This window comes from Cinclus cinclus, chromosome 6 (assembly GCF_963662255.1).
Source record: "Cinclus cinclus chromosome 6, bCinCin1.1, whole genome shotgun sequence".
NCBI lineage: Eukaryota > Metazoa > Chordata > Aves > Passeriformes > Cinclidae > Cinclus > Cinclus cinclus.
In genome coordinates, this window is record NC_085051.1 from 57,560,857 (window position 1) to 57,575,215 (window position 14,359).

Consider the following 14,359-nt stretch of genomic DNA (forward strand, 5'->3'; position numbering starts at 1 on the left):
TCAGAGCCGCTGGAACTGGGCTTTCCAGACAAGTGGTGAAAAAAACTGGCATGAAGACTGGAAAATGTGGAAAATAGGATGGAAGAGCAGGTTAGAATGTTTTCCTCTTACAATAAGGGTCACTGGTGCTTAGATTTAGTACATTTTTGAGATAACTGAATCCTTTGTAACATATCACTGTGGCACTAGGACAAGGCATGCTTTAGGTAAATAATCATAAGGTAATGACCTCACAGCAGTGTTTTTAGCAAACTAGAACAGATCTTTAACCAGATGCAGATACAAATTCTAACTTCATTGATTGACTGTTTTAATAGAAAATAAGCCAAAGTTAAAGTAGACATGCTTGGGAAATAAAGCTCTCCCAATGAGTTTTCTGATTTTAATTAAAACTGCAGTTTTGATTCTTTGCATTGTAAGCCTCATTTCCATGCATATCAGTACAAGGTCATTTCCTTGTTCTCAGAGATACCTTTTAATCTGCCCCCTTGAGACTTGCATTCCTTGATTAAATAAATATGCTCTGGGAGCATTTATTATCTGACCATGCCCACTTACACATCAGATGCCAGGCAGTTACCCTTTATTCTTAATATACAATCAAATTGATAAAAGCATTGAAATTCTGGGCTCTGTTCAACATGGACAGATGAATAATTAAAGTAAAAAAAAAAAAAAAAGACTTCAAGTTCTCACATTGCTTTTTCATGATCTCACTTGATGTAACTTTCAATACTGAGAATGCCAGAGCTGGACAAAAACCTGACAGCAATACTTCCACCACCAAAAATATAGGTTCAGAATCATTAATTATTTCATACTGATTCTGCTAAACTGCTTCAGCTGGGAGATGAAAGTGCAAATCCAGAATCCAAGCCACTGGTTTGAGACAGTGTCATTCAACTTTCACAGAAGTGATCATACTAACCAAAACTATTTCCAAATTTATTGTATATAAAACAGCGAACATTTAAAAATGCAGGAAAAGCCCCCACGTGTATCTACCAGTAATGAGTACAAAGGTAACCAAGTTTGGTACAGCTGCAAGTAAGAAATGCTAAGAAAGCTCTGAAAAGTCAGATAAAAAGTGGAATGGCAAATAAGTCCTCCCTGTTCCCACAAGTCAAACCCCCAGCAGCATCACACAGCTTTTAAGTTTTCAACTCTATAATGAATCATGTAGTCACTTATTATGTGTTCATTTCACTTTGATTCATCATCCCTAGCTGGAGAGTCAGACTTGCCCAGATTCTGCCTTTTTTTCAGAAGCCTCTTTGGGAATGTCACAGGAATTCTGTGGCGTGACATGGAGGAAGGACTCACTTGTGGATTCCAGGCTAGTTTTGTCCAGAAAGAGCTTGTGAAACCTGGGGAAACCTGCTGACCTGAAATGTTTCCTTTTAGCATCACAATCTTCCTTCCATTTGGATTTAGCCCTTCTGCCCTACAAGCTCAGTTATCTCACTGTGTTTCTCCCCAGAGCCCATTTCCATTCTTCTGTGTTGACTGAGGTCCTGGACCTCACCAAGCTCCAGCTGCCTGGGGTACATGACAGGATTATGAGGACATGTGGCCTCTCCATCCCTTGGAGGCAAGGGGATCCTTGGGGGAAGAGTTGGCAAGACTTTCAAGTGTGAAGTGCAGAAAATAGGTAACTCCTTCCATTTGCTTGAATTTTTCTCACCAATTCCCCAAGCTGTGTGAAGGTCAAAAGCTCATTTCCTCCTACAGCATCTTTCACTGGTTCTGACCTGTCTCTGTTTTCTTATCTGTTTCTCTACCACGTTCAGCTGTAATGAGTTGGTAGCAATTCAGATAAGGAAATGACAGTGAATGGAGTGGGGTTTTTTTTCTTCTTGGACACAAAGAGGAGAGATTCTGTATGCCTTACTCAGGGAAATCTTCCCTGGAGCCTTGTTTGTGAGTTGTCACTGAGATAAACTGTAATCTGCAGTTCTGTTTCATAAACATAATGTTAAAGGCCAAAGGTTTTATGTTTATGCAAACTCTGAACTTCCCAGGGCAACTATTAATTTCAGCATTTTGAGGAAGATAAGGATTTCCTCACAATCCAGCAGAGGGCCCTGGATCTGACTTCTCTCCTTTTTTTTTTTTTTTTTTTTTTTTTTTTTTTTTTTTTTTGGCAGAAAATGATTTTACTTATACAATGGAGCTGTTCACAGGAAACCAGCTGAGCCTTGCTTTCAGTTCAGGTTTTGAGTTTTTTGGTAAAAGTTAAGTTACATTAGGGAAATAACATGGCACAAGTTATAAAAACAAGTAATCAGACTTATTTACCTATCGACTCCACTGCAAGACAGAGAAAAGAAAAAATGATGCTTTTAGAGGTTATTTATACCAGGGATTAATCCTGCCTGGTTTTGCTTTTTCAGCACTGAAATCATCTTAGAATTTGGGTAATGTAGGCTTATGTTCATTGTAGGCATTTAATTCACAAAATAAAGCCACAGATGAGTAGAGCTGGTGAGACTTTGCAGGTTGCTCTCCCCAGTTTGAATAATGTGATGTACAGAATACACTACAAAGTGATTTTGAAATGTAAAACACTAATGTTCCCTTTGAAAAGCTGATATCAAGTGCCAAACGACATATGAATTAAATGGAAAACAAGTCCCAGCCCTGCAAACATTGTACAAAAACAGCTTCTTTGAAGTCAATGGGACTAATTACAAGTGTAAAATAGAGCCTGGTTGTACAACACTTCTGTTAACTGGAGTTTAATTCCATGAATTTAATAAAAAAAATAGATCTCAGAACAACTCCAGCTTGGCTTCACACTGACAAAGTGCAATTCCTGCCTGGTTCAGCCATCCGTGGGTCTCTGGCATCCAAATCCTGTCCCGTTAGACAGTGTCTAACATTGCACTGCAGAGCTCCACAATTCCCATCTCGGAGATGAAGTGTGTGGGCACTGACTGGTTGTGCTCAGCATTCCCAAATCCTCTGCTATCACACCCAACCTTCAGCTGCAAAGGGCAGCAGGACTCATCCAAAACTTCCTGGTTTGAGACAGAGTTGCCGTGCTCAGGTGTGACTGGGCAACAGGCATCAGCCTCTTCCTCAGATAACTTCTTCCCGTGAGCAATGTTTGAATTAAAAGTGAGAAATGGGGAGTTGTGAGATGGATTTTGATTTATGGATTAGCCCTGATGGATGCTGTAAAGCTGTTCTCATTTGTATACAGAGCGAGAAAAGGAGGCCTGTGCTGTGAAAATGGAAGAAAAGCCAAACACGTAGCTCACTGGGGGAACGTGATTCCCAGTTATCAAGGTTACACTGAGGCAGCAACTGCAATGTTCATTTTTCCCTCTCCTCAGACCACTTAGATTAAATTTGATCTCTCAGGTTACCTGTAGGCATCATCTCTTTAGATGAACCAATGTCCTGCACATCAATATCCTCATAGCAGCTCTTGGAAGCACTGCTGATTACCCTCAGGTGGAAATTGCTTGGAGGTATCTCCAGGCACAAAGCATTGCTTTTACCAAGCATGTGTTCCCTTTCACTGCAGTTTTGTCAATAATTTCATATTGCAGCAGTTCTGGGTCCTAGGAATGGAGGTTGTGCCTCTCAGTTGCACTACAAGGAGAAATCTCCTGTGGGTTTTGCAAGTGATTGTAGGTTTTATCTCCATAGGCCAAATCTCTGGTACCCTCTGTGCCATGACAAATTACAAATGAAAACCATTTGTGTCTCCTCCAGCTCACAAGATGTAATCTTTAGTATCCATGGGTTTCTGAAGATGTGCAAATGGTGCATAATCAACACTCAGAGCCTGATAAAGGCATGGATCAGCATAAATCAGGACTCAGAAGCCAACTTCTAATGGACTTGCTGAGGAGCTGTGTAAGGGTACAGAGCACTCTGTGCACAAATACCTTCTGATGTAATGCAAGGGAAGAAGAATTCATTAAGAAATCTGTTTCTGCATCTCTGGCTGTACCTTTGGAGTACCAGCCTCACTGTCCTATGATTGACACAATTCTGGCCAGACCTTTGTCTTACTTTTTTCAGCTTTTCCCTAAGCAAATTTGTGGATATTTTTATTGTAATTATCTTTTTGCTTGCTTTCACTGTTTTACCAGTATCAAACCATTGCCCTTATAAACTTCTGGGATGATCTGCTCAGGGCTCATATGGGCTGCCTTGCTGCATACTTTCTTTTCAGCTGGATCATTAACAGGGCAATTAAATAGCACCAGACCCACTGGTGTCAGTCTGAACATTTTCCTCGTTGATGACTGACCTCTGAAACTGCTCTGCCAGGTCTCAAAGAATGAAGCCCTGTTCCATGCAGTTGGGAATCTCTACAGGACAAATTCTAATGCTTCTTCTTTTATTATTCCTGGGCTGGGCTCCCAGGATGAGCACTGTAAAAGGAGAAAAAGGTTATTGCCCCAAAGATGCTCCTGAGCAGCACTTGCAGTGACATGCAGAGATCCTGCTGCCACGTGCAGGATGTACCTGCAAATAATATCCTCAGATAAGATCATGGATTCAGCTTCAGACTCCTGGGCCAGTGCCCTTCAGGACAAGGAGTCGTTTCAGTAGATGTGTGTTTCAGAGGGAAGTGCAGAGCCATTCAGACACTTGGGTGGTAAATCCAGCTGCCAAGCACTGCTGAAAATAGGCCAGGACTGGATGTATCTTGGCTATCCCACCTACTCACCTGTCTACTCTGCTCAGCTCTCTGTCTCTACACTGAGGTTGAAGCTGGGAAGGAGGGAGAGCTGGCCATGATCATCAGAGGTCTGTTGGGTTTCCTTCTCTCTGGCACCTGACAAACACCCACCCCATGGCTGTGCCAGGTCACAGGTATGACAGTTTTGCTGTTTAAGCTCCTGTCACTGGATTTCCTTGCAGAACCCTCCTTCCAGAGAAACAGAGGTAATCCTCAGTGCTCCTAGAGAAGCTGCTGATGTGCAGGGGATGAAGGACAGGGCAGTCAGTCAGGCTTACCCAGGGCAAGCACCACCTTTAATCACACTGCATTACAACTGGAGGGCTGGAGGAGCTGAAAGCTCTGGCATGATGTGGGAATTAAAGGGCCAGGCAGGGTCTCTGTGCACTGCTGTGATACATCCAGCAAACCTCAGAGCAGCAAAAGTGAAGGGAGGCTAAATTGCACAACAATTTACGATGCAGTAAAAATGATGCTATTTAGACTCTGGTGTTTTTGAAATTGCACTTACTAAAGTTCCAAGCTGAACCAGTCTCCCCATTTTACAGCATGTGGTGAGAGTGCGACTGTCCAGGAGATCATTTTAGAGAGCTGCAGTTTTGGACTCAGTACCTGTCTCATCTCTGAAGTTGTTCATAGCAAAGGGAAGCACTCCCTACACAACCTGTTTGTCTGAGAAAGCTGGAAAGGTGTGATCACACCTGCACTTTCTGACTTTCCTGGGCTTGGGTCATTTTCCTGGCACTGAGATGCTTTGTGCCTTCAGAGCAAAGTTGGGTCTAAGACCCACTGGCTGGTGCAGACACTCCAAATTCCAAAGCAGTCTGGAAGAGGAGCCTGTGGTGGGTCCCAGGAAGGCTGTGGGGAAAGTGGGGAGGTGGATGATGCCTTGAAGCTCAGGAGTTTGGAGTACCTATTTCCAGAAAGACCTGAAACATGGCCACAGTTGTGGCAGTGGGAGGAAGAGATGGAAAGGACCTTGGAGAGGCTGCCTGTCCCTGCTTCATCGCCAGAGCTTGTGGAGATGGAGAGGGAGAAGGTGGAAGGCCAAAGTCCCAAAGGGTCTTTGCCAGGTGAGGGGGGTGTGTGTCAGATTAACCCCACAGCCCTGCAGCTCCTGGGCTCCTACCTGTCAGTGTCCAGATGGGATGTGATGGCATGCTGGGGAAGGGAACCCATGCATGCTGGCCAGCCCAGTGCTGTCACACTCTGCCTGTGTGGGGGTGAGGATGTGAGCCGTGTGGAAAGCAGGTGGGCTGCAGTGCACGTGTGGTGAACTGAAAAGGAGACTAGCTGCTTCAGTGTTGAAATCTTTTCTGTGGGGTAGGGCAGGTTGTTTTACTTATCTTCATTTTCCTATTTATGTCAAAAGCCTCTTTTTTTTCCCCCTTTCCTTTTTTTTTATTGCAATTCATTTATTCTAAAACCTTGAGAATAAATCCTCAGGAAGGAGGAGATGATTTTTTTTTTTTTTTTTTTTACATTGCTGAATCCCTTGATATACTCTGTCAGGTCCTGTGCTCTTTGCTGGCAATGTTACATCTGAAACCACAAATCCCCTCGAGGTTCAAAGTCACTTTGTCCCAGCATCATGCAGCATCCCCAGAACACAAAGGGCTATAATGGAAAGAGAAGCAATTTGTGTGTCTGTGTTTTCAGACTTCATGCATTCAGAGGTTTATAATGTCCAAAGGGTAGATCAAGACAATTAAATACCAATAAGCAGAGATAGATGAGCCCTGTGCAGGTCAGTTTGCTACACAATACAATACAAACTACCAGAAGCTTTTGTAAATGCATTGAAAATAGAAAGAATTCCTTTTTGTTCCTTGTGCCACTTAAACTCACACCTCTCTTAAACAGGTATTTGATTAAATCTTCATCCAGCCTCATCTTCCCGTGGGGGTCTTAAAAAAACCCCTGTAAATTAACTTCATGCAGGACAGTCCAGGTCAAGCCAAGTTCAAAGTTTTCTCTACAGCATGAAAAATGGACTAATCAAGGTTTTAAAGTATTGTCTTGTTGCTCCTGTTGATTTTTTTTTCACTCATCCTGGCAAACCAAAGTTTTTCTGTCAGAAATGTAAGTACCACATCTGTGATGGTCAGCAGGAGCTCAGGGTTTGTATCCAAGGTATCAAATCAGACCTGTGATTTTCCCTTGCAATATTATATGGTGATGAGCAGAGTTGATTGTGTTTCATGAGACTGTTCCGTGTCACCTGAGAACTCTACAGGAAATGGTGAAATAAAGTCCTGGGTTGCACTACAATTGGGATGCCTGAAGCAAAAAAAAAAAAAAAAAAAAAAAAAAAAAAAAAACCCACAAACTTTTTTTGCTTTATTTATTTACATACAATTGTAGACTCGTTAAGGTTGGAAAAGAGCTCCAAGATCTTCAAGTCCAACCTTTGACCAATTGACACATGACACTGACTGCTACTTCCAGACATTTCTTGAACATCTTCAGGCATGGTGACTTCACCACCTCCCTGGGCAGCCCCTTCCAATACTCGACAACCCTTTCCTTGAAGAAGTTTCTTCCTGATGTCCAACCTGAACCTCTCCTGGTACAACTTGTCGCCATTTCTATTTGTCCTGTCCCTTGTTCCCTGGGAGGAGAGCCTGACCCCCACCTGGCTCCACCCTCCTCTAAGGGAGCTGTAGAGAGTGAGAAAGTCCCCATGAGCTTCCTTTTCTCCAGGCTGAGCTCCTCCAGCTCCCTCAGCTGCTCCTCAGCAGACTTGTTCTCCAGGCTCTTCCCAGCTCTGTTGATCTTCCCTGGACAAACCCCAGTCCCTCAATATCTTTCTTGTCGTGAGGGACTCAAAAATCATCACAGGATTTGAGATGCAGCCTCACCAGTGCCCAGCACGGAGGGACAATCACTTCCCTGGTCCTGCTGCCACACTGTTTTTGATACAGGCCAGGATGCCATTGGCCTTCTCCACCGCCTGGGCACACAGCTGACCCTTGCTTGTCCCCATTTCTATTCAATAAGCAGAGCACACAGTCCACACTGTTTCTTCTCAGTCTTTTACTGTAGTAACACTGTGTTCATGGCAGCAGCCTCAGACCATGATAACCCCTTTGGTCTGTGGAAATGAATCATTCCTAGCAGCAGTGTGCACACATTCTGATGATGCTGCATTATCACAAGACCTTTGTGATGGCCCATTGCTCACACAGCAGAGCTGCCAGGGGCTCAGTGCTCTTACAGACCTTCTCCTGAGAGCTTCTGTCCATTGCACACTCACACAAAGAGATTCATGGGGCATCCCAGAGAGTAGTGGATGCAAAAGAAAACCTGGAACCCCAAACAAGGATGTACACCAATGAACCATGGGAAGACATGCTTTTAAAAACAAAACATACTGTATATTATTAATTTCATTAATATCAGTGTTGATGTCATCAGAATCTTGCTGAAATCATAATCAGAAATTATATATGTCAAAGGGGGAACCATGAATTTGGAAAAAAATAATCTCCTTTGCTCACGAGGTAAACCCCGATGGTATGGGATGGGATTTGGCATTACAACCACGATGACTAAAATCATTGCTGCTGATCTGCAGCAAACATGTCCTATCTTGAAATAAAGAAATAAAGAAAATCTAATTAGCCTGGGCACGTTCTTGACTGTGAGGCTGGTGAGGCCCTGGCACAGGTTGCCCACAGAAGCTGGGGCTGCCCCATCCATCCCTGGCAGTGTTCCAGGCTAGGCTGCATTGGGCTTGGAGCAACCTGGCCTAGTGCACGGTGTCCCCATCCTTGGCAGTGTGTTGGAACTAGATGGTCTATGGTCTCTTAGGTTCCTTTCATCCCGAATCATTCTATGATTCTCAGGCAGCAGCAGGACAGAGTGAGGATAAGAGTGGCAATTCCCTGGGAAGATAACACAAATGGAAATCCTCAAGGTTACTTTGGAGGCTTTTCATCTTGTATTGTGGTCTTACCCTGGATTTTGTCCCCCGTTGTCTGGAAAAAGTGGAAACATGTTCAGTTTTCAAACCCAAGCATAAGCTTGCTGTAGCTGGAGAGGGTCTGAAGCCCACCTAGGGATGCTGTGACATATAGATCAGAGCTGGAGACCCACTGCTGCAACAGGCAGAGAGCCAGGTGGGAATGAAATCTTCTGGCTGGGGCAATTACGCTCCGCTTGGTATCTTGACCTGTCACATGACAAGAGAGAGGCCCTTCTACAAGGCAGGGAATTTGTTTCCTTGACCTGCCAGTGCCAGAACTCTGAGCAATGCAGGAATGATCCCATTCCTTTTACGTGAGTCCGTTTCCTCATCTGTAAAAGGACCGCAAGAAAACTTGTTCCTAATTCACCTCAGAAGTGTCACAAATTCTGTGAAAGCACAGATCCTGCCCTGTGCTTTCACCTTTGCTGTATCTCATGCTGCTTGCTGCTGCTCTCACTGACGGCAAAAATTCCTGACATTTCTCATCGCCTCAGTACACGCACATGACTTTTGTGAGGCAGTAAGCAAGCTAATATGATGGCACAAAAAAAAAAAATAGGAAAGAAGAAACAAAAAGGCACACAGACACCTGCTGTGAGTTTATTTTGATAAGTGTCCGTAAGCTGCGATCCGTAAGCTGCAAGCAGAGAGGAGCCAACTAAATAAACAAACCCAGGGGCAGAGTGCGGCTCCTCTCGCTGGGTTAGGGGCTGGCAGAGAGGACGAGGAGCGGGGCGATTTTCGGGTGGGCTTGCAGGGAGCTGCCTGCCCTCTCGGCCGAGCCCGGCGGTGCGGGCGGAGCCGGGGCTCTCCCGGCGGCGGCGCCTGCGGGATGCTCTGGATGCGGAGGAGGGGGGATGCGGAGGAGGGGGGCTGCGGGAGGGGACGGGGAGGCGTGTGCCTGCCTGCAAGGGGGCATTGCTTCCCTTCCCCGCACCAGCCGATGCCTACCCTGCTGAAGCAGCTAAACGGGGGAGAGCAGCAGCAGCCCGGCCGGCGGATTCCTGCCCTGTGATATGCCAGCCACAGGGTGACGCAAGGGCTGGAAGGCTCCGACTAACAAGCCATTTTCACCTGCGTAATAAGCGCTAGCGGAGATACAGCGGCGGCGGCTCCCGCTCCCCGCAGCCGGCCAGACCCCAGCGCGGCCGCAGCATCAGCCAGCCCGGCGGCCACCGCAGCCCCTCCCGTGGCCCCCGCTGCATCCCGAGAGCCGGAGATCAGCGGCCGCCTCGCAGGCAGCATGTCAGCCCCGCCGGACCCCCAGGACCTGCTGCTGGCGGGCACTGGGGTGCACTGGGCTGCGGACGGGGCGGACCAGTACGAGACTGGGGCTCCGCTGCGGGATGGAGATGGGGCTCAGCAGCGGGAACAGTTGGGGTTCGGCTCCGCCGGGGAACACCCGCCCGTTACCATGGCGACTGCATCCCCAGGTAAAAGGCGAGGGGTACCCAGGGATGCTCAACAAAGGGGGCCCCGGCAGCAGCATCTCCCCGGTTGTCTCGTTCCTGACGCTTCTTCTGTTTTTCTCCCAGCCTGGCTGCTTGGAAACATTGCTAGCGAGTCAGCGAGCGCGTGTAGGGAAAGAGAAAATAACGAGGAATTGCGGCCTTTGCAAATAGTTATTTTTTGCTGATGTGGGGGAGGGGGGCCGCGGGAGCCAGCCAAGTTCCCTAAAGCTCTTTGCAGTTTGTTAGGCACAAGACAACCAGATTTCAGGCGAACGCTGAAAGGCATTTGATTTCGCCTGACTTGATGTGGGTCTGTCCTCATTTGTCATACACCTGTTCACATCCGGAGTGACAGATCTCAACGGAGTTACTTCAGTTATTCCCCGTGTACCTGGAATTCCTGCATGGCCCCTCATGTTATTTCAACACACAGCTTTTAATGGAGTGCCTATTCTGAAGTGTTTGTGCATGTTGTGCATGCTTTTGGGACTTGTTCATTTATTTGTGGACTTCTTGCGTGCTGTGTTTTCCACCTCTTGAACACTGAGGTGTGTTCGACTTCAGGTGCATTCAGTTGAGGGTCTGCAGGTTCGTTGATTTTCAGTTTATTTTTGGGATGTGTTCAGTTTCCCTTGGTTTAGGGTTTCTTTCTTTTAGTAGGTGTATTAATAGCAGGTGCATATCGGTTAATGAACCCCATAGCTTCCGGTAGAAATGTTTGGGGAAAAAACACTCTCTTTCCTTCTTGGTGACAGTTCCCTGCTTTCTTTCCTGTTGTTGTCTGTCAGAGAACCCAAACAGCCAGAAACCCCAGCCCTGGGGGAGCTGATGCATCCCATGTCACTGGCAAGTAGATGTTTCCACTACAGACCCTGAAGCATTAAACTTGTCTTGAGTAAGTTGAGGGTCAGGGCTCGGGACAGGAATCGATCTCTGTTATGCAATAGCTGCAGGAGCATTAGGAACTGCGTTTTTGGGCTGAGTCCTTTCTAATCCCCTCCAGTCAATCAGCACAAAGAGTAGCTGGCCAGGAACAGCACAGTCTGTGTGGCTGTGTGTGCTGTTCTGCTCATACCCACTCGCGTGGTTTCGCAGGGTCTGGGTGTGCGTCGGTGCCCGTGTGTGCCCCCGCCTTGGATGTTTCCCTGGTGCCTGCCTGTCTGCTTGATGTGACCGAGTTCAGGGCTAAAACAGGACCTAACACCCCCCGGCTGATGTGGGAAATGTTTTGCTGTTTTGTAGCTCTGGGCAGGCAGCTCATCTGCTGATGTGCTGCTCGTTCACTGAGCTGAGTGTTGGGGTGTGAAACGTGACTTTCTACTGGAGGCAGAGGGCTGGGAATGTCAGGCTGCTTGAGTGTGTGAAGAGAGGCAGGATTGGGATCTCCAGGTAGGGCTGCCACAACCATATAATGACACAAAGAAGGGGGAAAAAGAATCTTGTGAGCGTTTTTGTTCACCGATGGATAAAAATATGGCCATGCTGAATCTTGGCATACAGAACAAAGAGGGGTGGTCTCTTAAACTGTGTAAACCACCATTAAATGGAATCACTGTGAAACTGCTTACATTTAATGAAGGCTTCTTCAAGCTTGACATATCTGTAGATTTACACTTAGAGAATGCAGAATAGACAGATAGAAAGAAAAGGAAAAGAAGAAAGAAAAAAGAAAAAAGGAAAGGAAGAAGAAAGAAAGAAAGAAAAAGAGATGCAAAGAAAATTTTCAGCTTTTGGAATCCTCTGCAAAGGGGCTTTAGGTGTGTTTGCTTGTGTCAAACTGTGGCAAGGTGGAGGCAAAGTGAGTGATAGAGACCTTTTTTTGGTGTTTGCTGGCTGTGGACCGTCAGCCTGTCAAATCAGCAGTACCGTAAGAGCAGTAACGTGCTTTAAACATTTCCCATTTTGTTTTCCCTGTTCAATAAAGAGCTGTTGTGTGGCTGTGTGCGTGTCTGGCCGAGCATGGCAGACAGAGCAGCATCCCAAGCAGTGCAGCCCTGTGCACGCAGTCTCGCTCAGTTTGTGGCTGCAGCAGCTGTATTTCTGTTCCACACTACCTAGAGAGCCACGACTCCCACCCCCTTCACCGGGGGAAGTAAATAATTTCCTTGTTCTCTCTGTGTGACTAAGTATTCATAAGTTTCTGAATAAGAAGGCTGTCATACTGTTGAATATCTGAAACTGTCAAGCTTTTCTGAAAACTCTTTATTTTTTCCTGCTCAGAAAGAGATTCCTGCCTATTCCTAAGCCATAGGAACAAACCCAGCAGGAGATACACAGCTCCAGCTTTTTTTACAGCACTGCCATAGCCTGCTGTAAACTCAAACACTCCTGACAAAACGGGCCATCTGGGGACACTTTAGACAAGGAGCAATCCATCCAAGCAAGAGTGAACTGGACAGAATAATTTTCAGGTAGCTTTCCCAGCACATCTTGTATCTCCCTCCACACCTGTCAGACCAGTCTTTTTTTTTTTTCTTCTTCTTCTTTTTTTTTTTTCTTTTTTTGTGAAAACCATGGTTATACTCTCCGAGGCAAGAGCAGGGTTTGGGGTTTGGGAGATTCTGTCAGAGTGAAAAGAACGGAAAACAAATGGGGGGAATTTATCACAGGTCATGCAGATATTTTCTTATACAACCTAAAAATTTGCAAACTTTCCCTGATCTTGGCTTTTGTTTTAAGTTTGAAAACCAGCCAGGGATTGTTGAAAGGTTCAGGAATATTTTCAAGCTGGCCGTGGGCCCGGCTTTGAGCCAAGCTGGCTTTGTGTCAAAACCTGGTGAGTGGTTTCTGAATGATGAAAAGCAATGGATTTCACTTGCCATTCTTTGGATCAACCAAAATCGGCAGTGATTGAGACTGCAGAAAAAAATTCCCACGAGGAGTGGAAAGCTCAGAGATTTCTCAAGCAAAGTCAGGGCAACAGGGAGCTGCAGATCCCACATCAGCATCTTCTCTTGCAAGGCTCCAATGAAGATAAACTCCAGTAGCTTCTGGGCAGGGATAAAGCCGTTTCTCTTGCTTTTATCTTTGGCCCCTGAATTTTGCTGAAAATGTCTCTCTTCCTCAAATGCAGAGTCTTCCTCCTTCCCAAAATATAATTTGGTTCAGGGTGAGAGGACCTTGCAGGCTACTCTTGCAAAGATTGATGAGCGAAGTGGTCCTGAAGGGCTGGTGAGGAGTTACATGTTGGTGAAGAGAGCCCCATGTCACCCAACACACCATCTGGTCACAGATTCTGTTATTTTATTTTTATGCACCAACAGTGATTAAAATCCCTTGACAGGAATTATTTCCAAAAATATTACACAGGCTAACAGGCATTCCCCAGGATAAATACATATGGTTTCCTCCAGAGAAATGGCAAAATGGAAGAATGGACTGTATCTCCATGCTGGATGTGTTCTTCAGGGAAAAATAGCAGGGAAAGGGCAGGAACTCATACAAATGGTGATTCCTGTGTAAGGATCTGGGAGATTTCATGCAGCCTGTCTGTATCTGTAGGGTGATATAGTCAGTGGTGTTATGCCCCCATGTCCATGCAGTTGAGATTGAGAGAGCTGCCAGCTCACGTTCACTCCACAGGCCACAGCATTCAGGACATCCCTGGCAATCCTGGCCCAATTCCAGCTGCCTCCAAAGGCACGTGGGGTCCAGCTGCCCAAAGGGGAGGAGGCCAGTGCCACAGGGGATGGCATTAATAACTGGGACATGTCCACGGGGACACAATGGGATGGTGAATATGGCCTGTGGGAACTCTTCTGGAGCAGCATCTGGGGGTTGGCTGGGATCCCCTGGGGTGCCTCAGTGGTGTGGAAGCCCCGTGCTTGTGGGAATAACAGCGCCCATTTGGTGTGTGCCAGTGAAGGATGGAGGGACTCAAAGCTGCTTGGATGAGGCAGATGAGTTGAGGAACAGGCTCTGCCTGCTGAGGAGCAGTGGGAGGCCAAACCCCAGGAGTGTTTCATGCTCTGATAGGTGCAGATATAACACAGAAGACCGTGAGGGGTGCTGGCTCCCACTGCTCTGTGATGAGGACAATCTCTAATGTCAGTGCTTTAAGTAAAGACCTTTTTAAAAACCCTTTCTAATTCACCTGTTTTGTAGAGGCTGGGTTTGAAGATATGTGCTGTGTTCTCACCATGAGCTAACCCAACCCTCTGCCTGTAGGGGACTGCAGTGATGTGCTCCTGCCGTAAGCCTGACTTTGCATTGATAATGCTGCACCAGTGAATCTCA

At 46.2% G+C, this 14,359-nt stretch overlaps 1 protein-coding gene across 1 annotated transcript in view; it reads left to right on the forward strand.

Annotated features, from left to right (window-relative positions):
* Nucleotides 1-9,915: 9,915 nt before the first annotated feature.
* The window catches only part of RTN1 (reticulon 1), a 116,196-nt gene continuing 111,752 nt past the window's right edge, over nt 9,916-14,359 (forward strand). The window contains exon 1 of the mRNA XM_062494900.1: nt 9,916-10,105. Within this exon, the coding sequence (XP_062350884.1) occupies nt 9,916-10,105 (190 nt within the window). The remainder of the gene's footprint in view (nt 10,106-14,359) is intronic.